The 24,489-nt window shown below is 37.0% G+C and overlaps 2 protein-coding genes across 2 annotated transcripts in view; one reads left to right on the forward strand and one right to left on the reverse strand.

Moving 5' to 3' along the window:
- COL4A1 (collagen type IV alpha 1 chain) overlaps positions 1–15,238 on the reverse strand; it is a gene marked incomplete in the record, with an annotated part of 89,713 nt that extends 74,475 nt beyond the window's left edge. Inside the window, 1 exon segment of the mRNA XM_072401821.1 lies at positions 15,024–15,238. Coding sequence (XP_072257922.1) covers positions 15,024–15,089 — 66 coding nt within the window.
- Positions 15,239–15,269: 31 nt separating this feature from the next.
- The window catches only part of COL4A2 (collagen type IV alpha 2 chain), a 106,372-nt gene continuing 97,152 nt past the window's right edge, over positions 15,270–24,489 (forward strand). Inside the window, exons 1-3 of the mRNA XM_072411961.1 lie at positions 15,270–15,425; positions 18,379–18,454; positions 20,907–20,958. Of these exons, the coding sequence (XP_072268062.1) occupies positions 18,384–18,454; positions 20,907–20,958 (123 nt within the window). The 5' untranslated portion in view covers positions 15,270–15,425; positions 18,379–18,383. The remainder of the gene's footprint in view (positions 15,426–18,378; positions 18,455–20,906; positions 20,959–24,489) is intronic.

Genomic DNA, 24,489 nt, shown 5'->3' on the forward strand with positions numbered 1-24,489 from the left:
CTATTTGTCCATGAATGCATGTAAAGTCTGATACATTCCAGTGACATCATATAGGTGGGAACACAGCACAAAAGGTATTATAGACTGCTTTACTTAGAAAAGGTCTATTTACTGTGAAATCTGTATAATAGATGGAAAATAAAATATCATCCAGTATATAAGCACATGCTAATGGTTTGTAAAATACCATATAACAGAGAAATAAGTGAAATAAAGAGAATATTTTTTGTCCTGGGAAGAATTTAGTTATTTAAAGCACTTTAATAATTTTGTCACATTCTTGAAAAGAACAAGTCAACGGAAAGTTTTTTTTTGTGCACAGTAAGATTTCTGTACAAAGCATTTAAAATGTAAATTGTGCCAAAACCATAATCTAAATCCTAACCTTGATATCATTGGTCTGTATGTACCTATTTTCTCATAGTTGCATATCTGCTCTCTGACAAATAAGGCACTGGAACTAAACCTGGAATGAATATGATGCAGGATTGAACATTTTTCCAACAAATGATTTTTGGGAAATCCATTCCAGGTTTGCTCGGTCACTTAGCAACTGTGGATGTACCTAAGGGCTAATGTAGGCCCAATGTATTGAGTGACCCCTGATCTAAGTTTGTTATTACAGCTATAGTCATAATTCAAAAATAAATATTGAGATGCCTATAGCACAGCCTACAGAATCATTGCTTTAGTTTTTAGTCCAGGCTTTGCTGTAGCAATCCAACCAACTCCCTTGATTGGTAAGATAGTAAAAAGAAAACAAGCCCAGAATTTCTGTGCACCATCCTACAAACTCTTTGAACAGCTACCAAAATAGCTAAATGAAGTGCAGAATTCCTATTAGGATAACTCAGTAACTTTCTGACTTTAAATAAAGTTGAAGTGTTCACTGCATACATTCTACAGTCTGGAACTGTTATTTATTAGGCCTGTGCTGGATAAGATAAACAAACATATGTGGTCACTGTATGCTAAAACCCTTACCAGTTTAACCAGTGAAGTAACCAATAAGCCCCTCTCCACAGACTACAGCCAGTACTTTCATGAATTCTGCTACAGCCTGTTGAGCCAGTCTAATTCTTTAAGACAGTAAATTGTAAAGAAAAACTCGATATGACATATTAAGTGAAATGATTCTTGCTAAAAGGCCTATATTCCGTCATGCTTTCTGTTAGGTTATAATAAGGAGCATCTGTGTAAATTTTATTAGGCTGTCAACAAATGTATAAAAGTAAACTTAAACAGTGCTTCATATGTTGCATAAACCATGCCTACTACTCTAATATATTCTATCCAATGATCTACAGCGTGGTTAATCATTATTACCATTCATATAGCACATTAATTGTGTAATTTCCAATTCCATGTGGCAATCTTACTTTGAAAAACTATTTATTTCTTTATGCTCAGTGCTTCCTTTGTGCTTTTGTATAAATAAAATGATAGTTTGTTTGTACTGAGGCAAACCACTTCCAAGATGCTGGCCAGAACATGCCTGTTACTAAGACATGAAAAGTAATAACATTTTCTAGGAACAATGAAGCAGTGCTACACTACAGTCACTATTGTTCTCCGAAGTTCAGCACACATTTCAAATGGAAACATGGGGAAGAACTTCATGCCAGGTCAAAGTTATTGGATTTGTCATACACAATGAAGTATTACAGCATGTCTGCTTCAAAGACAGGTATTGTTTAAACGTGTACTGTATGCTTTATATCACAGTATACTGCAATGACTTTTCTGAAGAATTAGGCTTGACAGCTCTAAAGACCATGACCTGTCCATCCAAATAGCTTAAGAACCCCTAACCTTACTATGAGCCTTTAAAATGCCACAACATGCTAATACTTTTTTATAATGTATATCAATTTGTTCATTGCCTCATACTTTCATAATTTACCACCAGTAACTCATGACTCATTAAGGTTTAGGTCTTCCAGATTTTTATTTAAGTTCTAGGTGGACTCTGGTCCACTACGGTAGCCCTTGGCATTTTTATGTCCTGAATACTATCATTTTAACCTACTTAGCTTTATTAGCAATGTTGTTCCTGTTCTCCAGGGAGTTTTCAGTTATTTCTGTTTTCAGTTTTTTTTCTGCCTAATAGGCGAAAGAGGGATTTCTTAATATGGCATTTGAAGGTGTGCAAATTCAGAAATTCAACAAATTCAACAAATGCTATTAAAACCAATACAGACACTTTTGTCAAGTTCATGCTAAGGTGGATTCTCTGCCAGGCTTTAAATCGTACCTATAAATGACTTCAATAGTTTAAGTCATGAGATGTGAATGTGATCTTTGTATATCATTCCCGCTTCTTTGGCACATGTGCATTAGAAACTTACACAATTAGCTAAATTATACAGACTCCTTTATCAGCCTATACCAATGTATGCATGTTCACATTTACAGAATAAATTGTGGAATTCCCAATAAAAAAGTTCAACTTTCATTGGTCTGCATTGTGGAACCCAAATATATGCTACTCCCTTTTTTTAGATGTAAAGATGGTATTCAAAAAAGATTCTTGGTTTATACGCAGGTCACAAAACTAGATGGGGCTGTGTCCACAAACAAAACGTATAACAAACTCTGGCCATTTGAATCATTATTAAAGTTTTTAAAACAATGTACTTATGAATATAATGCTATCTTATGGTGGTCAACAAAAATGCACAAAATATTTATGAAGATCATGTGGCCGATCATAATTAGTTTAAAAGTACAAGATACTTAACCTATAAAAAGGGGCGAAGAAAAAAAACCCATATGATCTCAATTATTTTCTCCTTTTACATAAATGTTTTAAAAATACCACACCATGGACGTATTTATTCACAATTATATTTGGATCAGTTTATATTTTAGTATATACAGTCATGAAGTGAGTGCATAGCTGAACTAATTTCCCCTTCAAATGATGATTCTATAAAAGAAAGAAATACAAACCAAATGTATTTTGTCTTCACATCATGCTTTATTCCAAGTCCTAAACACACAACATTAAGGTATAGAAAAGAGATATTTATCTAGTTCAATATTTAAAGTTTTTATATTGAGTCACATTTAAATGTCTTTTCATTGAATGCATAGTCTTTTCCTCTCTTATAGCTAGCTAGTCTTAAGAAACACGGGTGGCTTGGCCAAGATTAAATGGGGGCGAGGAGTATGTTACTGAATTTCTCCTACGCATAAAAGCCCTGTGGGGGTAAGTGAATGGAAGAATAAAATATCTTCATAAACACTAAACTGTATTTTCCCACATAAAACAATTGTAAGTCCTACCAATGTGCCAAAAAAAGTAACACGAGAACTATTCAGAAATACTAGGTTCTCAGCTCAACTGTACTTAGTTGTTAGTCTCTAAAAAGCAGAAGCACACTTCTCAGTGATAAAGTAACAATTAATAAATGTCATCCAGCATCCTCATATGTCAGAGAACATACTAAATGTATATATTGCATGTTTTGTATTTCTTAAAAAAAAATTTCCCCAAAAGACTGCCTCAGCTTTTAGTCATGGACTAATAAAGCTGCATGTAATGCCTGTTCTTTAAACTAAACAGTGGCCTTGCAAGGTTTGGCCAGTTCAAGGAACAATTTTTTCATCGTCATGGATTTTTGAACTTACATTCCCATTGTGTGGCATATAAAATTTGCAGGTAGTGTTATTGCATTTGCCATATTTTTTTAGAGCATGTTTGGTAATTTAATCTAGAAAGTGATCATTTTATTTGTGTAGGTAGAAGTGGGTAGCATGGTCAGTTATACCAAGATAATTATATACCAAGATATACCAAATAATTTAGAGTTATGAGTTTGTAGTTAGTCTAGTGTTTTTGTGACCAGTAAGAAATGACTAACAGATCATTTGGCCAGACAAGATTTTGTGCATCAACAGCATCCTCATGGCAACAGATAATGTATGACCAAATTAAATGTATTCTATATATACCTCAAGAGTCTGAAAAGAAATATGTTCATAAGAGCTGTTTGCACTTCCTCCCTATGGTACAATGTCAGATTCCCCTGCCCCCCTCCTAAACTTCTCTTTCAGTGTTCGCACCAGAACATTTTCCAGCTGGGTAGAATAAAAATGTAGATATGTGGGAAACCATTTGAAATGTAGCTAGAATGAAATGGGTCAATTGTGATGAAGTTAGTCAGGATGGTGAGGGTTATGTATCAGGGCAGAAGAAGGTATTCTAATTTCTTGTAGTGTCGGCTGGAGTCCTGCTGTCATCCTTGTAAGGGATACAATGGCGGCAGAGTGGATGACAGCGTGCTGCTGGTGTCCCCTGTCATCATTGAGGGGCACACTGGTTGTTGAGCAGATGACAGCGGGGCCACTGGTGTCCCACTGTCATGCTCAAAAGAAATAAAATAGCCACTGAGTGATTGTCTGATGACAGCTGGATGTCTAGTAAAACAAGCCAGATGCAAGGTAATGTTGATGTTTGGCAAATCAATGTCTTTATTGTCATAGATATGTAAATCACTGCATATCACTACAAACTTCAAACATTCAAAAACAAAATTTTATTCAAGTAAAGAAAATCTCCTGTCCAAAATGTACTCTGGCCAAAGAACTCCTGAGATAATACTTGATTAAATAACTCCATACACCATAAACAGCCTTGGGATAACCTTCACCATAGTAATCTCAAGAACAGCTTTAAAGTGTTTCTCTAGTCATAAACTTTTTAGTTTGGGAGAAAGAAGAGATGGGTGAGACCCTGTCTGGTTTGTATAGGGAAAAACGTGAGGAAAAAGCCAAAATTTCAGAGCTGTGATATCCCCTCACGTTGTGAAATTCCTCTAAAAGCTTATGTATTTGGGAATCAAGTATTTCTAAGAATAAGGTCATTTAAATGAGTTCTCTTTAATATTATGCTGCCATTATCAGTCATAACATTACAAAGGCAGTCAACCATATGTGCAACCACAGACAATTATTAAGAAAAATGATACAGAGAAATTTATTTCAAAGCAACACTGTGATTTTGTTAAAAAAGAAGATGAAATGAAAGTCATGGTTGCATCTTGTAAGAGCGCCCACACAAAAAGCCATGGTTGCTTCTTAGACCACAGAAGCTGCATTGATAGGAAATAAACTCCAGACCTTGCTCTTTAACAAGTCTGGCTCTTTAAAAGCATCATTAGCTAATGACATCCTTCTCATGTAAACATATTTGTTGTGACAAATTTACTCCAAATTCCTTGTGTTTTGTTAGCTTTCTTCAAGTGGCATGAGAAAGCTTCTTTGGTTAATTAAAAGGCAATTATAGAGGTACTAAAGGAATCTTAGGTTCAATTCAATTCAAAGCTGCACTAACAACTCCACTAATGCCATATGGGGTCTTCGGATGCTAGTTCTCTCCCTCCTTCACAAAAAACATCTGCAATATTTATTTTCATCAAAGCAATAATGTCCTTGTTTGGGCTAAAACATTATGAAAGCATATCAGGGAGAACTGGGGATTCTTGTGAAAAAAAACATACAAGGCCATGCAAAAGTTTAGGGATGCTACAACTATTTTAAAGTAAATGTGGCTATATTTAAGCCATTGTTTCCGAAACTTATCCCTAATGCATGTCAAATTTCAAAAACTTTTTGTTTTTATAATGTATCAAGTGTGTTGTTCTATTGGAAAGTTTTCCCTTAATCACCAGTTTTTGAAACAGAAATATAGAAGTAATATTTATTAAATGGAGAGAAATCTCCTAGTCAATTGGTACTGAAATAGTTGTCCCCATTAGGTTTTCTTTTGCTCTTATTCTAGTGTCAACTGTACACTTTCGGATTTTCCCACAATAGTTACCTTTCCACACCTTATCTACATATATTTGGTTTCTTATTTTAATCTATATATTTCTATCCGTAGCCTCTCTACTCTACACTTTTACTATGTACAATGCTACCTAAATACTAAAACTGTAACAGTTCCTTTTATTTACTTTTAAAATATAATATATTTAATTTTTTATCTTATATTGGACATATATGCAGTATCCAGGAATCCCTAAAAGTACAGAAGACCTAATAACATATGTACAGTATCATTTCCAGAAACAAAACAAAATGACATAAAGCATACATTCATTGCAAGCTTTATGTCTCAGTAATAAGCGCTTCATATTGTTATGGAAATGTTTTAATACAACTGTAAAAGTGTTTTTATATATATTTATATTATAGTAAGAGTATAACATATACAATCCTAGAAAGGCAGCCCTTCAACTCGCTTTCTGCTCTGACTTTTCCTTATAGAGCTGACTGCAAGATATTTGTGTCACTGTGTGCAACTAAAGGCTGCAAGACAGTGATGAGAAACATCTGCCCAAATGTTGCCACTGGCTAGCATTGTGTTTCCTTTTCCAGGTTAAGCTTTACAATATGTAAAAATAAAACAACCTTTCAGACCTTGTATAAACAGCTAAGCGACCTTGTAATATGCTATAAAGTCATGCACATCTGTAAGGTGTTTATGCAGGGGATACTAAGGACTAATTTGATTTAATCAGTACAGTATGTGAACAAGAAGGATTTTAAGGGTCTCTCAAAAAAGTTGCCAAGGGTAGAGAAAGCATATAATGTCATTAGGGTTAGAACCCCTGTTGGATTTGTAGTGCTTAGAAAGCAGAAAGTGGCTAGCATACAACTTGCAGACTTTATTTTTTGGTAACATGTCAGAAGACGTAGCCAAAAGGCGGGTCCTTTTTCTAAAGATGAGAGAAACCACAGCAAGCCTATTGACAAACATCTATTGCCTATTGATTTGTTATGCTTTGATCTGCCACTTTGGACATGTAACCACATTTTCTTTATTGAGTTGGTACCATGATAAGCAGTGAAGGGTTTCAATCTTCATCTAGTCCTTGCCTACTTGGCATATCAGTGTTTGTGATTCATGCATAAGCTGCAAAAAATCCAGGGGCTATTTAGCGTTACATGGGAAATACAGTTTCTGACCTAAAACAAAAAGCTTTTCCAACAACTTGGGAAATCCCTATTTAACCTAAGGAAGTTTATATTTCCTTTCTCCGTGTTAAAACAACATTTTCACTAGGAACATACGTATTTTGATCATCCTCCTACACTCAGCTTTGGCATTAGTGTCTCATCATATTTTCAGAAAAACATATGCTGGTCAATGGCAGGTCACTATAGACAGTCAGACGTAGCCTTATGCCATTTTATAATCTAATTAATAAACACTTTCCTATAATGCACACTGATTATGCTGCTGTGGAGAAAAGACAACAGCTGTATATTTTCTAAAAAAATATTCACAGGGAAATTATCACCTATAGTTGGTATACTAATTATTCCCAATAAGTACTTTGAGAAAGAAATCTGCTATTTTTCTTTTTAGGGTTAGGTGAAAGAAACTACCTTTTCAGAAATGGTCATACTGTAGGGGCATGTTCAGAATACATGTGACGTTTGGGCAGGGCTGCTATCAAGGGGGACAAGGGTTACTTCTGTACCAGGAACCAAGCTTGACTTCTGCGATGCTGGAAATTTACCATAGGGGAGAAAGGCCCAGAAAGTTTACTCATTATGAGGTCCAGAAATTTCTGATGGTGGCCTTGCATTTGACAATCCCTCAGTACCCAGGAACAGTAACAGGTGATAACCACTAGGCTTATTTAGGCATTTGTGTCAGCATTTTACCGGAACTTGAAATAAACGCTCACAAATTCCTACAAATGTTTGCATATGCAGTGTTAAGAGGTTCCAATTCAAATCTGTAGAGGTGGCGGAGGCAACAAGCTGCCTCTGACGCCGCATGTAATGCTTTGAAACAAATTCATGGCAATGCTACCTCCATCAATGGCCTGTAAAAAAAGGGGAAAAAACTAACCCATTCATCTCAATGTCAACCATTTGGTTGCTAACAAACGCTAATGTTGGCATGCCTCAGCAAGGCTGAGTAGAGGTAACTTTACATACATACAGTATATACCCTACTCTCACCACAGTCTCCCACAATCCAAAGTTCACAAATGCAGCACATAGCAACAACCTTTAACACAGTAGTGTCAGCACTTTGCCTGTTAGAGCGGCCTGGCATTTAGACGTAAAATTAGGTTATTAGGAGCTGCAGCAATATTTTTTTTTATTATGACAGTGTCTCTTTAAATGTTCATATAGACAAGAAGCGTGGATCCAGAAAGAAGTGCATGAAGTTCCTGCTGCATCACACATTTCTTGATTTGATATAGGATGTTGGTCAATGTTAGGGAGATTACCCAGAGAAATAATAAAGGTACTGAAGCATCGGTTCCTGCAACTGCTTTAATCATATTCCTAACACATGGCCCAGCTAACAAGTTACTATTGCTGATGTGTACTGAAGTGTTTGGCTTACTGAGCTGTATTTTTAGCAAGTCATTCTTGGTGAATTACACTGAATATGCACTGAACACCCAATTTTCTCACTGGTCTCTGGGGGGTCTGAAGTAGATCTAAACATTTACAAAAATAAAAAACTACAATCCAGAATTATAAAACACAGCTAAATTCACGTATATCTGGGTTCAAGTTCATGTACACAGTTTAAAAGGACAACATGTGTAAATGTTAAGGGACCACATGTGTTAAACATTCATCCTAGGGCCTGTGGCCTTTCACAGACCATGGGTTCAGAATGATGTAAATAACTGTATTCTGTCAATCAGGAAAGCAGTATAGCTTTCATCCAAACATCTGCAGTTATTTTACTGTATTAATGACTGTCTTTAGGTTCACTGAAGGGAAACACATCAGTTCATTTTTCCTGTAAGGAGACACTATCATTTATAAAAAGAAATGAAGAACTCTGTGGATAACTTCTTCTCCTTTCAATAAATAAACTATAATCAGTGTATAATGAACAGGAAAACAAAAAACAAGGGAAAGTGAAAGATCATTGCAGTTCTACATGCATGCTTCATACTGCTAATGACTTCAGTACATAATTGGAGAGTATAAACCAGGAAGTTCTGTGGGAAATTATTAATCACACAAAACCAATACCTCAATATGTATTCCATGGACAACATTTTGAGACAAGAAAATTCTCAATGTACTTACATTACATTTTATTTCCGTTTTAACATGGTGTTTCATCTTAAAGTAAAAGCATATTTACAATGAAGTGGTCATTAGAGTAGGTAGATAGTCCCTGTACACATTCTTAGGTAATTTTAGGAGTCCTCTGGTAACCTCAATACCCACCATGCTCTATTATACAGAATTTACATTGTTGTGCCAAGCTTTTGAACAGCTAAAACAGTCATTAATGTCATCATCCTGGCTCTGCCATATGGCATTGAACCCGGATCTATGCAGACACCAGGAAGAATCCATGAACAATGTCAGTTGGCCACTGTACACATGCCAGATTCTCATCCGAAGCGGTAATCGTACGAAAATCATCTGATGTGTGTACGTAGCCTTAGTGATGCTGTCACTGGATCTAGAATCAAGTATGTAAGAATGGAAGAGTATTTTATTAACATTTGAATCTGGTTATTTTATTAACATTTGACAATGAAAAAAGAAAAGCCAGGGAAGAAAAAAAAATATATTAAACTCTTGCTTTAGACAGCATTAAACTTTGAACTGAACTTTAGGAAAATTTTAATCTATAATCTTTATTTCAAATATGTATTTATTAAAGTATTTAAAGAAACAATATTGAAAAAAAAAATACTAGTAATATAACTGTCAATCTACCTCACCCCTTCCACCCTTCCCAAACACCAGAAATGAGGCAAAGAAATGGTCAAATATGCTATGATCTACATACTATGAGCTGATCCAGCTCCATTGATCCTATAGGGTGTTCTGCCTGACATGTTCCAATGCGATCCACCAACCAGAAAACAAGGTAAAGTAGAGTGGTGGAAGAAGTTCAGTATGTTTCAGCTGCAGTAAAAGTGAATGGAGTAAATGTGATGGAGTAGGAATAATAGTATTCCTTTTTTCTGGAGGAACATGGTTCTGCAGGGTTGCTCGCCTTAGATTTTTCAGTGACAGGGTGGGTGAGAGAAGCTTTGTATTGCCCCGTACTGGGATCCACTGAACAAGTTTACCTGGCTGCAATGTACTGGCTGTGCCTACCATGTTCTGTGAGTCTGACACATTGCTTTTAAACACTAACGTATTGCTGCACATCCACATTAAAGTTAGGTGTTGTATTTCCAAGCCTGAAAAGTTGGTCTGTAGATTCTGGTATATTACATTACAAATGTTTATTGCATCTAGACAAGTGTGTCCGGCTGCTCACACAGAAATGTACCTAAGCACTGAGGCTATGAAGAATAGGAGATGGGCAGAGCAGGGGGAGGTGTGAATTCACAACACCAAGAAAGGTTGATGCTTCTTCACATCACTCCGTCTGCCAAGTAGTTATGGTGGTCTGATGGGACTGGATCCCTGAGGAAGGATGTGAGTGACCTCTCAGAAGGAGACAGAAGAACAAATGTTAGTACATCCTACAGATGGAATGTTTCCTTCCTTAGGCGTTGAAGCTTCAGTTCACCCAGTCAAAGAATTCCAGAATGGGGCATTGCAGTTACATCATAACGCTTAGCCCAGTCAGAAAAATGGTGGCAAAGGGATCTTCCAACACTATATTGCGGTATCACCATATAGGCTATACAGGGGTAAGTGAAAAGATGCTAAGGAAACCTGCAGTTATTATTATAGGAAGACAAAATCACTGGTATGTATTCTGTGTTTTTTTCTGGGTAACTAGACTTCCCCTTTAGGAAGTGAAGGCACTAGAACCTGTGAGTGTGAAAACAATGCAGGTTTCTAAATAAGTTTATATTTTAACCTTACCTAGTATGGAAAAACATTCACCAAATACACACTTACATTCACGGCTCAGTGACCTGTAACATTTATAGCAGCCCCAAGGAGGTATTCTATCTGACCTATTAATGTTTTACTTAAAACTGTTTAAATACAGCACAGTTTCCCAGAGCAATGACACACGGCTGTACAATTCTGTGCTGCTGTGCATATCATTCCATTAGGTTACCCGATCTTTTCCAATTTCCTTACCATTAGAATGTGGATGAGCATAGGATGGTTAATTTATAATGCAAACAAAATTACCAAAGAAAGCTAAAAAAAATGCTCTAAGCATTCCAAATAAGTGACTTTCTAACCTAAAAAAGAATTATGGCTGTCATTGGCTCTATTTCCTTCCTTACACTTTTGATAGATTAACCAAGGAGTCCAAAGTCTAACAATCACTCATATCAAATGTTCTGGGTTAAATAAACACCCAATCCTTTTGTTTCTATAGAGACTGTCCCACTTTTGCTTCAGTTTTCATATATCACTACCAAATTCACAGTAAAGGCATCTTTTACAGAAACACAATGGCCAGCCAATGATGACATTAGGGATGGATGAAATCAGTTTTTATTTATGTAAGGCATGCAAAGGAACTCCAGTATCTGACACTTGGCAAGTGCTTACAATAGGCTGGCCAGACAGTTTATTATAAGAATGGATGAGAACTGAGCTGATAGCACTTCCTCACAGCTTCTGTTATAATGGCCAGAGACTGCAATGGAATAATGTGTTAACCCTAAGGAGCAAAAATTAAGTCAAAGGGTCAGTCCAGACAAAAAGTGAGGAGATAATACACTGGCTAGACTTGTCTGCAAATCAATTAATTTACAGGGAGGTGGACTCTAATATAAAGAATGCTGACCTGGTCTAAAAAAGGAACCAGCAATACTGAAGTATCTGCAAAATCATCCTACTGAATCCCTAGCCCAAACTATAGACCAGGCCTCTGTTTATTTCCAAACTGGGATTAAGGCATTTCCTCTTCAAATTTTCACCTTCTGTCAAAAATAGCTACAAAATGTCCGAGCCTCTACTGACCAGTGACAGTTAAATAGGAGGATGAATTTCTGAATGTCAGAAGGAGTAGGCTTCAGTTCAGCTTGGAAATAGGTACAGGTTCTCCAGAGTTACAAAGCAACAGTCTTGAAGAACAATCCTTGCAAATACTTTACTAGTAATGTATGCTAATACATTTTGGTGAATATAATATTAAAGACAGAGCAAGGCTTCCATGTTTATTTGATATATTATTATGTATGATTTTTACATTTCCTTGTTTTTTTTTACTTTTTACTGAGTGGGCTTACCATTTCCAGTTTTACTATCGTCTATATTTACTCCATAGTAAAACTCAGCATCGACTCAAGTTTTTTTTATGAGAAAAGGATAGCATAGCTATTTTTTTCTTTTAGTTTTGGACAAAACATTTATGGATAAGAAGCTTGTTTGTCGTCTGTGTGCTGCTAGGCCTAATAGCCATTCTTATCTAGACAGAAAAAAAATTAACAACAAAAAAAGCTTAATGGGGTTTCCCATTTTTCCCATTTCTTACCCACCATAAAAAAATATTTAAAGTATTTGGCATTAGATTTCCTTTAAAGGCAAACACCTGGTTGCTAAGGAGGTTATTATGCTATGGGTTATTATGAAATTGGGTACCACAAAAACCCAATGAATAGCTTATATTGTTCAATTTCACACTATGCCCAACTATTTTATAAAACTATGACGTTAGCTGGAAACCACTGTAGTGCAAACATGCCAAAATGACTAATTGCAATGAATTTATCTTTTGGGTTATAATTTGTAACATTAATTACCTTCTATGAGGATTGTGAGATAAGCATGCTAAGTAATAGGCCCACATGCTTCATTCTGCTTCTAGGGAAGCCTCCTGGGCATCCAAAAAAAAAATTTAGTTTATGTTCCATTTAGTGAACTTGGGTAACAGTGGCTGTAAGCCATGATGTTTCTGCACCCGAACACTAGTTTGCTTGGGATTGGGTGGGCCCAACATTTACTGGGAGTGGCTGGGAGGCATGTATTGTGGTTGGGAGACAGGGTTCCCCAACCCGGGCCGTCAGAGCACAGACACCAGCGGTGGTCCTTGGCTCTGGCCAGTGCACCCCCCAGTGGAGTCAGGGGAAGGCACCCGCCATGGCCGCGGACCATGTCTCTGAACACAACCCACCCACTCTCCCATCGCAGGCTCATGCGTGGTCCAGAGTCCATAGATTCAGTGGCCCGCAAGCTCCAAAAGGATGGGGACCACTGGCCAAGACCCATGCACAGGAAATATCTAAATTGATCATGTTTGGGTTAATCATATAACCACTTTAAAACTACCTTAGACAGTGTGAAATGAGTAATAACCCCATGCATGGCTTTATACCCTTTTTAGTCTTTTCCTATCTCATTAGGGAGATTACCACTGACTTTCTGCATTGGTTGCAAGGGTTCCAAATGACAGAAAGTGATGGGGAATATCACTAATAGACTAGAAACACCACCAAAACATTTTGTTAATACGCTGTAGGATAGGGTCAACTATTTACCAGGTTTTTGTATACATGTAAGTATGTGTTTGCTGCCTCACCATTTCCCTATTTTTTTGCCCTGGAGCAATGGAGTACAGACAGCAATAAATACTTGACTCTTCCCCGCTTCCTTAGGAACACTTGTATTTTCCCCAACCTTGCAAAAAGCATTATGATAATGTGTTTATCAATTGGAAAGGGAACATGAATTAACATATAGGCTGTTCAGCAATTTGTCATAAAAGATATATCAGTATGTGACCTTTTGTTATTGTTTTACTGTAAAGAAGGCCACAATTAGGTCCCCTTGATGTTCAAATATTCCAGTTTAACAATGGAAGTGTTTAGGCACAGATGATTCTGGAACATTCCTCAAGCTGTGTAGCCCAATTTTAGCAGTGTTGAAATTGGGGAGTCCCAAAGTCAGCCTGTCTGGATGTAAGCTACTATCTGATAGGAAGCTGTGGGTCCCAATGAAAGCTAATGGCTGGGTAAATAATTGGAATGGATTTTTGGAAAAGGCAGTACAGATCAGGAGCTAGAATTTGACCCTGTGTGTTCCAATTTAAACCCACCTGTTCATATTCATTATTAGTCCCAGCTCCGCTATGCCAATCAAACAAGGGAACCAGGATGAAGCATGCTAGGCTTTTGTGATAAGTTTTGTGCCCTATAGAGGGTTGTCATTAATAACACAGATCTAAATAGACCAGGTCTGAATTAATAGTAAGACTTCAAGTGTTTTTTTCATTACAATATCCACATGGAAATGCAGAAGCAAGGGTACATTGTAAGGCTACTAATAATAAGCTGTAGGAAAGTTTGCTGTAAATTTTAAAAATGAATGAAAATGCAATATGTAAAATTGGTCAGCTTCCAAAAAAACAAGAAAAAACAAATTATCGTTCATTTGTTAATGTGAAAATGTACTTCAGTTTTCTACATTCTAAAAGCAGATTAGACCTTGATATTTGGTATTAGGACCTTATATTTGCATCCCAGGTCTAACTAATAGTACTAGCTTTGTGTTTTATTAAGTTTAAGAAAACCTGATGTGAATTGGCTGCAATAGCTTCCAGATATATACAATACACACCTACTGATTCTGTGCTTAACAGATAGTTCTGTGTCCATTACCATGGATTGGGATGAGTACAATATACAGTGCATGCAATGCCCTTAAGGGGCCAATAACCTTTAAATCATGAAAAAAGTATGCTATATAAAAACCTTGAAGTATATGTGATGGAAGCCATGTACTCCGCCTGATAAAATATTGTCTATGATCAGTGTGCCCACAATGCAGAGGAATGATAAGCTTTGTGTATCTGTATTGTGTATCTACACTTTGCTATTATATATAGCCACTGTATATATATATATATATATATATATATATATATATATATATATATAATTTTTCTATAGTGAGATGGGCTATAAAGTACAATCATTGTAGAGCTCTTCCCACACCCAATGACCCCAGAAATGTGATGTTGCCCTGGCTATCAGTTGAAGTCAGACTTTCTGTAGAATGCTGGCACTGTGTATGGCAGAAGTGGGCCCCATTGAAGGTGCTATGGAGTTGTATGTAGAGTGCAGTGTGTATGATGAGATTGCACTCACCGCAGCCTCGGTGCTAATGATGACCTCGTGCAGGAGAAGCAGCGCAGCCAGCAGCCCCCAGTTCATGGTCCAGCGCCTGGGATGTCCTGTGCACTCACATACACAATGGGATTCGCCTTCAGCGGGTATTGTTCTTATTGTGCCGGGCTGTGATGTGCCAGCATCTCCTCAATGTTCCCTGAAGCTAAAGCTGAACATGAAATGAGCTTTGAGGAAAGTTTGTAGTGTGTTGGTGCTTGTCACCCCACCCACCAATCCCCCACCCAACACACACTCACAGGATGAGGCTCAATGCGAGCTGATTGTCTGTGCAGTGCACAAGTACCCAGCACACGGCCAGTGTACACATAGGTGACAGCAGACCTGGACTCTTTGTACTGACATGAGAGGCGATCGGTGCTGGTGAGTGATGGGGAGATGATATGGGAGGGTGGCAGACAGGGCTCAGGCTGATCACTCAGCTTCCATAAGTCATGGTTTACCTTGTGTCTGGGGATATACACTGCTCTCAGATTGGAGGTTACTGCTGCAGCATAGACTAAGAATGAACAGGCTGTATGGTATGATGGTATTGGGGATGGGGTGGCCAATGCAAGGACTATACTGAATATATATCAGACATCGCTGGGCACATGATCTGCTCCTGCTTGGCATCCCTGGCTATCCTCTATAGGTGTTTCTGTACATTGCTGAGTGCTGGGCTGAATTCACAATGCTAGCATTGCATGCCAGGCTGCTGTGTGCTGAGATACACTGACATTTACACATACCTCCTCTACACATGTCACACTGATAGGAATGACCTAGGGAAGTGCACAGTTACACTTTATTAGGGAAACAGTTCTTATAAGCAGCAATGTAAATCCATGTCCCATGCAAAGCTTCCTCTTTATGTTTGGATAGAGTGGGGAAGGGATACAATCGCAGGTTTTATTGTCTGTATTCAAGCTGGAGAGATATATCCTCACTTCCTGAGTGGTTGCCAGGACAGGAAGTGTTTGGATTATCTACCATGAAGACCTGGACACTTGTAATACATTTATGTATAATAAATTATTAGTAATATTCATGGTAAATAGTAACATTTTATTTTACCACTATCGGTGTCTTTGTTGGGATGGAATTGTTTTAGCCATCTTTGTGTTAACTGGAAAGCGAAGTAAACTAACTAAAATTATGGAGTTTTTTTTCAATGAAGATTTGGATATCATTAGAGCATTTGCCAGTTTTGTATTGCTTTCTCCTATTCCTGAAAAGTTGCCCTCATTTCTCTTTCCCCACAAATATTAGTAAGGTTAAAAATTCTGAAATGAGAGAGGGGACATCTTCCTGCCCTTTCCTATTTATGTAAAAACTTTACAAGAATGGGAAATAATGTAAAATGTCTCTATTTGGGTCACACACAGAAACAAAGCCTGGCAAGAATTTGGGCTCTTCACTAGTCTAACCAAAGCAAAGTGTTTAGCAGATTTAAACTTTAAAAAGTACTAGCAGCTTAATTTGTATTGTGACCTGTACTAATGAAAAAGCTTTTCTATGTGTGTCCCTTGGACACTGGTTTTAATTGGTTAAGGAGGGCTTGAATTCCTGACTTTGGGACCTGCCTACCTGTCATACATCTGTACAATGGGAGTCAGAAAGTAGCCATTAGGACATTCTCATTGGTCAGGGACATGACAAATGGTCAAATCTTGAGGTCAACCAGTTTAGAAAAACCAGTGTTAAAAGAGGACACAAAGAAGAGTTTTTCTCCATATTCACACAAATGTAATTCCTTTGAGAGACAGAGTTGTGGATATACAAATTATTTTATTAGCTAATCTCCACATTAACAGAAAATACCAAATCATTGAACCAATCCACAATTTAAATATTCATTGCACTTACAAACAGTTAATAGCTATCAAGATCAATTAATATAGAAACATTTTGAAAGTTTGGAACTCAGGGTTTCATCATCGCTGCTACAATATTAGTGTAAAGTTTCTAGATTTATTCTGTTGACTGGCCTTCTAATTTGAATTTTGATTATTGTTTTTAACTCTCAGGCTTGTTAATGCAACTATTCCATTTATAATTTAGGACCCTTTATGGATGGTGACCCTATAAGGTCATATTTGTTTTTCTTTTTATTTCTTTTACTATTTATGTGTAATTTCAACATGTCTTAATCTTTTGTGTTCCATTGGAAAATTGAACCTATCATTGTTATGCTAAGTTTAACTTTATGATGGCTTCAATGTACTGTCTTAATAGTTCTTCAATAAAGAAAAATTGAACAAGGCAACATCAGAAAGTTTGTGATAATAATTTTTTATTTATAGTCCTAGTGTCTCACAGCAATCAGTGTATGTAAAGGGTACTTTAAATATTTATTAGTCAAGAGTATGCACAGAGTACATGAAGTTCTGCCATTAGGTATTTTCATGATGACCCTCTACTTTCTACCATTGGCTTGAGTTTTAAATTAAAAAAAGTATTACAGGCAGGTAAAAGTATCACATAAGCTGCATTTATTCACGTTAGATTTTCTGGAAGCTGTCATATTAAGGGAGCAGCAGTCCATCAATGTTGCTAGTGCTCTTTTGATGGGTGGAGCAGGGGTACTGTATAGATGTACAGACAGCTCGAGTACAAATTCACATGTCCTCCACTGGCTTGCATATGTGCTCAGCCGATTGATTCAATATACCAAATCATGCAATACACCTCAAAAAACCTATGTCAGGAATGAAAATCACCAGACAAGCACCTCCTTTTTCCACTCCATGTGAATGCAGCTATCAAGGCACTGTTGTGACTGTTTAAGTTCCATGGATTTGTTTCACGGTTCATGTTTGTTCACACAGATAACAAACTTCCAGGGAAAAGGTCACATCCTTAGCACCTACCAAATTAAGCAAACATTTGCCTTTCTTAAGGGTGAGGGCTAGCTGCTCCACATGTTTCCTACATCATCTGACCTTCAACAGATTGTGTAGACCCATGTACTTTTTGTTCTTCATTACAACAGCTATTTGTGCCTATAAAAACTACTAGCTAGCCAGCTAAGGTTATCCAAATGCAGAGTGCATATGATTACATCCAGTGGCAGTAGAAGATCATGATCCCACTGTTCCCAAATAAAAGACACCATTTTCATTTATCTAATGTTTCCTGAGGTTATTCATGCTTTCCACCATCCAACTCATTCTTCGTTAGAAAATAAAACAATACTGTGTATCTGTACAAATATCTATATTTTTGACTCTAACAGTAATGTATTCCAACTATTGTGCATGTGTTTGTATGAACCCGGTGACAATATATTATTTTAAGTTATACTGTACATATTTTGTTTGTTTCTACATTCTAGTCAATATGGAAACATCTGAAAACAGGAAGCGATGCCCAAGGTTGCATCCATTATGGAAGCAAAATTGTTTGCCATGGTGAGTACAGGTGTTTGTGTTCTTATTGCAGATATTAGTCTCTTTTTACCAAACACTTGCATTATTTTTACAAAGTAATGTGTGCAGTTTACAAATGTACCAATCAACATATTATTATTAATATTAAACAGTATTTATATAGCGCCAACATATCACACAGCACTAGACATTAAATAGAGGTTGCAAATGACAGATACAGACAGTGACACAGGAGGAGAGGACCCTTCCCCAAAGAGCTTACAATCCAGGAGGTGGGGTAAATATCACACAATAGTAGATGGCAAATTAAATTAAAGTGATTATGTGGTTCATAAAGCCAAATAACTTGCCAAAATTACAAAATACTCTCTTCCTGTGGTTTATCAATCTGCAACATAATCTTTTTAAAGTGTTGTTCACTTTTTAATTAAACATTTATTACAATGTTCGATATTTAACACAGTCTGCCATCTAGCTTTTGAGCTGCAACAATTTTGCCTGAGTAGTTTAGCTATTCCCTATTTCAAGAAATATGCTTTGCTTTGAATACATGCCAGAGATGCTCCAAGGGTATGTGCTGTTCCAGAAGTATTTAAATAAACTTGTGAACTAAAAAAATGTTTTACTTAAAAGTAGGGGACCTGTCTAAAAATAAACACCACCATTTGCAAGATATTACTTTTACTAATTTGTCTGAGCTAGAATGTAATACTGGTTTATTTTTCAAATTGAGGGCTTCCCATCTCTAAAGTTAGGGCTAAACCCTCCCATCCTCCATCCTGTGCAGTGATAGCCCCGCTTTTGAATACTACACCACTTTATTTCAACAGCATGATAGTAGGTTGACAGGACAGTCCTTATGTCAGGGAAGTTCTTTCCTTAGGGTGAAACCAATATCCGAGGGGCACACCAATGGTAAGAGTACAGAGAACTAATATTTTTAAAAAGTATACTGTGACAAAACATGCTGATTGACCGTGCAAAGCATTGCTTTAAATCCTCCTCCCTATTAGCACCGACTTACCTTTCCACTTTCACTAGTTCCATTCCCAAAACCTTTATAGTTGCCAGAAGAGAATAAATTTGTCTCTCTAACAGCACAGGGATGTGGTTATGGCAAAGCATCAGCTTGATCAAGAAACAAATCTAATACAAATGAGTTTTTAAGAAGATTTAAAGCTGTCACAAGAATTTGACTGCTTATATGACTTATCTCTTTGAGTGTTCTCTGGAGTTTTATGCAGAAAACCCTGTTATGGGCACAACAAGATCCACATAGCACTCTTTAGTTTATGAATTAATTGCGCAGTGTGGAGTATTTACTGATTTGGTCTTCAGAGAGCGGTGTTGCTGAAGAACATACACAAAGTAAGAGATTAAAGTTTTTAGATTTAAACTTTTATTGTCAAACTGTCATTTTTTTTACATATATGACCAGCATGATGAAAATAAGATCTAAATCCAGTTTTAACTTTAAAACAAACACTTATCACTGGTCAGTTGAAGCTACAGGTCTCAGTCATATGGGCCATTTGACTTTAATGGGTCAAGGTAGAATTTTTTAAATGATTTAGTACAGATTGGTGTTAAGCATACTCACCCAAACACCAGTCATCCCAGCAAATATTTGGTAACCCCATTGTTCTCAAATTCTAACCATTTCAGTTTGTGACATGTGATTTAGGTTCTCATTGTTCCCATTGGGGAGATGATTCACCACAGACAGGAACAGAGGGAAAATGTATCTATTAGGGACATAGATGACAAAAAAACTTATTTAACTCAACATTTTCCTGTTTTATACTAAATGAAATAAAACATTTTGATTGGAGTTTGGCATTGACTCAACACACAAGGCCCTTTGTTGTTTGTTTTAGTAAATGTTAAACAGGAATAACTTTGGTAAATAACAATTAGAAACTTTGGTAAATAAAACTGCAAAACATTGGTAAATAACAATTAAATATACTAAGCATTGTAACTGCTTGCTTAGAAATGATTTTATTACTTTTTGCTGGTATCTTTCCATGTCATTTTGTATCTCCCTTTCAATTTCCTGAAGTTGCAATGTTTCTTGGCAAATTAAACTACTTAGGAGCAAACACCCACCCTTTTCCCTTCCCCTCTAGTTTGATTTTGATGTTATGGATGCATTGCAACATTGTTTTGCTCTGTTCCCTCCAACCAGGAGGGCTGAGGAGAAAAAAATGATATCACTTCCCAGAAATCAATGCAGCCCGAAGCTAGGAATATACTATAAAGGAGAAAAAAAACTTTTGTAAAGATATTTCAAAAAGTTTAAAACATTACTTATGTAAGAATGACTTTGTAGAAAAGGAATATGAAGAAGAAACCAATTGTGTAACATTCTACTTTAACTTTATTTATGTATTTTTAATTGATGAAATCTGAAAATTTTATTACAATACAGTGAAATGAACAATGCATTCTAAATTAGTTATTTCTTTTGCAGGGCTCTGATGTTGGTTGTACTGGTACTAGGATTTTCCAGAAGTGTTGATGCTGTGAGTATATATACAATTTAAATCGTGAATTGAGTTTTAATAATACAAAAAATAAAGAAATGCTAAATCAGAATATTGGAAAAATACTTTAGGCTACAGCAAAAAAAAAAAAAAGAAAGAAAGTGAAAAATGGTTTACATTTTATTGAAGTTCTCACTGTAAGTTCTTGAAACCTAGTTACAGTAAACTTGGTTTGAAGAACAGTTTAAAAAATATGCTAATAACAAATACCAATAATACCAAAGGATAATATGGAATTGTTGTTGTTGGAGCAAATTGTACCAGGGTTTTTGTTTGCCTTCCTCTGGATCAGCTTTGTCCATAGGGTTTTATATCTGGGATGTGTTTATTGCCCTAGTGGTTGAATTTGATGAACGTTTTTTAACCTGACTTACTATGTAACTAGTTGGCTTTTTCTTGACCTTTATAACAAAGGAGAACCCTTGAAATAACATTAATATCTCCAGGGAACCCCTGCTATAATTACTATATCAACAGCTCACAGTACATTAGCTTGGTGGTCAGTGGGAAGAATGCCTCCTACATTGCTGGCCTTTGGGAAAAATGTTACCCTTACAGATAGACAAAAATATAATTGGTGTTACCTAAACTAACCTGAGAAGAACAAATTGTTCATTTCCCCCTAGCCAACTTTGGAGGACCCCTGGTTGGCAAACAATGAGGTAAAATAATCTATACAGTTCTAGGTGGCTCTGTGATTCCCCCCAGCACACAGTTCATGATGGCAACAGTCCAGTGTATAGTGCATCACTTTATGTATTGCACATATTTAAGGTGATTGGAATTGGGGCCAAGGTGAATGGTAGACTGGGTGGGGTTCTGGAAGTCTTTAATGGGCAGTTGAAATCATGGTAACATTATCCCTTAAAAGGGGTCCATACAAGAAGCTTAAAATCATTTGACGCTAATCACTGTCTACTCATCCAGTTGCTGTACAAATAAGTGATTGATTTGTGTGTAATGCATTGAACATTTGCAGCTTCTTGTATGTTCCCTGTTTTAATGCAATAAAATGATTTGTACAACGTGTACTTGATTTTGTTGTCATCCATTTTCTGGTTTGCTTCAAAAAGTCAAAGTCTGTAGGATCGCGAGAAGCTTTCATTTCTCCTTTGCCTTGCCTATTAGCTCAGAGACACTTCACAAGACATTTTTGTCAAATTGTCAATGATGGGGGTATTAAGCTCTGCCAGAACTAGTAACACCATACTGAAATATTAAATGTGTGGAAAATGTATAGATAACATTGGAGCCAATGGGCCTGATTTATTAAAGCCCTCCAAGGGTGGAGAGGATAGACTTTCAACAGTGAAGCAGAGTGATCCAGAAAACCTGGAATGGATCTGGTCCAGGATTGAAAACACTTGCTAACAAATAGCAAAAGACTTTTAAAAATCCATTCCAGGTTTGCTGGATCACACAGCTTCACTGATAAAAATGTATCCTCTCCAGCCTTGGAAAGCTTTAATAAATCCTAAATACACCAACCAGGATCACCCGTGCTGGTTTTGGGTGCTGTATGCTAGGCTAATAGAACAGAAAAATTCTGGCTGTCGCAAAAAGCATTGGGTTCAGTCCAGTTTAAAATTGCAGCTGTGTAATCTGGATTGATTTCAGAGTACTGAAAGGAAATTGTTTAATTTAGGAAATATTCTCTAGACTCTTTTGGACATTTAACAAGTTCAGCATATAGACTGTGTTTACAAAGATAAGTAGGAGCCTAATTTGTTTGTTAAAAGAAAGACAATGTTGATCTAGCAAACTATTATGAAGTACGTCAAAGGATACTGCTGACGATCTTCTGGAACTCACTCAACCCTATTAAATATTATTTATATAGCAAAATATTATGCAACGTTGTACATTACATAGGGATTGCAAATGACAGACAGATACAGACAGTGACACTAGAGGAGGAGAGGACGCTGTCCCAAAGAGCTTACTATCTAAAGGTGGGGGAAGTATCACACAATAGAAGGGGAGTATGGAATGGTGGGAAGTAGTGAGGGTTTTAAAAGATGACAAGAAGGCAAGTTTGAAAAGATGAGTTTTGAGTGCTCTTTAAAGGAGCAGAAAGTAGAAATGGAAAAGTCCTGGAGCCGTGCATGTGACGTGGTTAAAAGTAGGGAAGTCATGTAGGTCAATGTAGGTCATTGGAGGAGCGAAGAGAGTGGCTAGAGGAGTATATTTTCTTCCAGGTCAGAAAAGTAAGTGGGACAAGAACTGTGGAGGGATTTGAAGACAAAGCACAGGAGCTTGAGTTTGATTCTAGGGTTAAATGGAAACCAATGAAGGGAACTACAAAGAGAGGCAGCAGAAGAGGAGAGTCAGGTTAGTGGAATACCAGAGAGGAGGAGGTTACAGTAGTCCAGATGAGAGTTGATAAGAGCGTGTACAAGGAGTTTGGTAGTCTCTGGTGACAGGTAGGGGTAGTTTTTTAAGATATTGCTCAGGTAAAAGTGACAGGGCCTGGAAATGTTCTTAATATGGGGGGTAAATGAGAGGGCAGAATTGTAAGTGACCCCAAGTCAACATGCCTGAGGGGAGGGACAAATAACAGTGTTAATAACAGTTAGGAATATGTCAAGGGGGGATTTGGAGGAGGGGAAGATGATGAGTTCTGTTTTATCCAGGTTGAGTTTCAGTAATCAGTCAGACATCCATGATGATATGGCCGACAGGCAGCATGAGACCTTATCCAGGACTGAGAGAGACAGGTCAGGGGTGGACAGATAGATTTGAGTGTCATCAGCATACAAATGGTACTGTAAACCAAAGAAGACAATGAGTGAGGAGGTGTAAGGCCTGACTGGTCCAAATACTGACCTTTGGGGAACACCAACAGGGAGGAGAATAGGAGAGGAGTAACTACCAATAAAAAAAAACTTGAAAGGAGGGGTTAGACAGGTAGAAAGCAAACCAAGAGAGAGCAGTGTCACTGATACCAGTGGAGTGAATGATTGGATTAAAAGGGGGTGATCAACAGTGTCATTGCAACAGCAGTGTAAAGATCTAGAAAGAGGTGGTGGGAAAACTTGCCTTGTGACATAGATCTGCTGAGGTCATTGGACACTTTAGTGAGGACTGTTTCGGTGGAGAGGGCAGCTCTAAAGCCAGACTGGAGTGAATCAAGGTGAAAGTTGGTGTTCAGATAGTCAGTGAGTCTTTTTGAGACAATTCGCTCAAAAAGTATGGGAGAAGGGAGGTAGGTCGGTAGCTAGAAACATATATATAATACCAATAAACTACCAGACAAAACAACATGCAGTTAACATTAAATATTTTTACTTAGAAAATGGCTTTCCTCATACTATGTGCAAAATGTTAAAATTAAATAATATGATGTATTTCTCACAATTATGGAATGTAAATGATTGAAATGCCTGAGAGATGACCTCACATTTATAAAGTAGATTACTAGTCTTTTTAGCATCAGGTTCTTCTACTTTCCCAGCATGACTCCTGTTTATGACAGCAATAAAACATCAGGGGTCAGTGGCAGGAGTCACC

The sequence above is a fragment of the Pyxicephalus adspersus genome, chromosome 1 (assembly GCF_032062135.1).
Source record: "Pyxicephalus adspersus chromosome 1, UCB_Pads_2.0, whole genome shotgun sequence".
In the NCBI taxonomy this organism is placed as follows: Eukaryota; Metazoa; Chordata; class Amphibia; order Anura; family Pyxicephalidae; genus Pyxicephalus; species Pyxicephalus adspersus.